This window comes from Micropterus dolomieu, linkage group LG09 (assembly GCF_021292245.1).
Source record: "Micropterus dolomieu isolate WLL.071019.BEF.003 ecotype Adirondacks linkage group LG09, ASM2129224v1, whole genome shotgun sequence".
Classification (NCBI taxonomy): domain Eukaryota; kingdom Metazoa; phylum Chordata; class Actinopteri; order Centrarchiformes; family Centrarchidae; genus Micropterus; species Micropterus dolomieu.
In genome coordinates, this window is record NC_060158.1 from 12,979,467 (window position 1) to 12,980,604 (window position 1,138).

Consider the following 1,138-nt stretch of genomic DNA (forward strand, 5'->3'; position numbering starts at 1 on the left):
GTTGAAGGAGTTCTTCGGTTAGAAATTTTAAGAAATGGTGGAAAAAATAAGAAAACATACAGTCCTGATTTCAGTATGTTGTGTCTTCCATGTAGCACTTATTTGCTGTACCATGGCTGAACATTGTTAAACACTCAACAATAAAGTCTTAATAAACATATGTGCACTTTCTGGATGTATCAACAATGCGAACATCTTCACCTCATTAACTATTTTGTCTATTATTTATTTGTTGTTGTTGTTGTTGTTTTGTTTTTTTACAATTAATGTCATCTTTTCTATTTGACTAACAATTTGTGTTATCCTGCCATTTTTCTACATACTGACACACATTTTTCAAGTTCCTGAAACTGACTAGTAATTGAAAGTGGTTGAAGTAATGGTACCACAGTTTCTCGTAAGGCACCCTTTATAAAGAGTTGTAATGTAATAACAGATTGTAAATAACAACTTTATGCTTAATAAATATTTTATCACTGGTTAATAGGTGAGTTATAAAACATTATTAAGAACACAATTTGGGTGGCCAGATGGTGAAAAATCCATTTTGTTAAATAATGTAAATTAATTGCAATTGGACCTGGTGAAATTATTTTTCTTGTGCCCCTTGCCCCAAGAAACATGTTCGTGTACACATAGGCGTACAGCCACATAATGACTCCACACAATTGCAGACCTGCAGCATCGTAGACAGCAGCCCAAGTGCCAAATGCAAATCTTACAGCCTGCCCTCCACTCAAACCTGTGGTCTCTGACTATCAACCAACCAAAACAGCTTTATCCAGCCTACAAGTAACAAATGAACACAAAGTAGCTGACACAGTCTGTCAATAACCACAGAACAAATAGCAATCAAGAAAAGCACAGCAACTCATTATGTCAACACAGTATGAATGAATGGATGACGGCATCTGATCACGATCCACGTGGCAATTGTTGCCGTCCCTCGTGAGCTGGGCCCCAGTGCAATGCACAGGGTACTTACGCCACTGTGTTAAATTAATACCTTGATAAGAGAAAGGACTGAAGTTTGTAACTATTTTTTGTACATCTTCAGATGCACACCAAATTTTTAGAATAATTTCTATGACGAAATATGTCACTTTTCATTCATATTCAACAGTAAACAGTGGGGAAA

General features: G+C 36.1%; 1 protein-coding gene across 1 annotated transcript in view; it reads left to right on the plus strand.

The window, feature by feature from the left end:
* Positions 1–160, plus strand: part of LOC123976941 (CD59 glycoprotein-like) — a 4,415-nt gene extending 4,255 nt beyond the window's left edge. The window contains exon 4 of the mRNA XM_046059357.1: positions 1–160. Coding sequence (XP_045915313.1) covers positions 1–22 — 22 coding nt within the window. The 3' untranslated portion in view covers positions 23–160.
* The last annotated feature ends 978 nt before the right edge of the window (positions 161–1,138 follow it).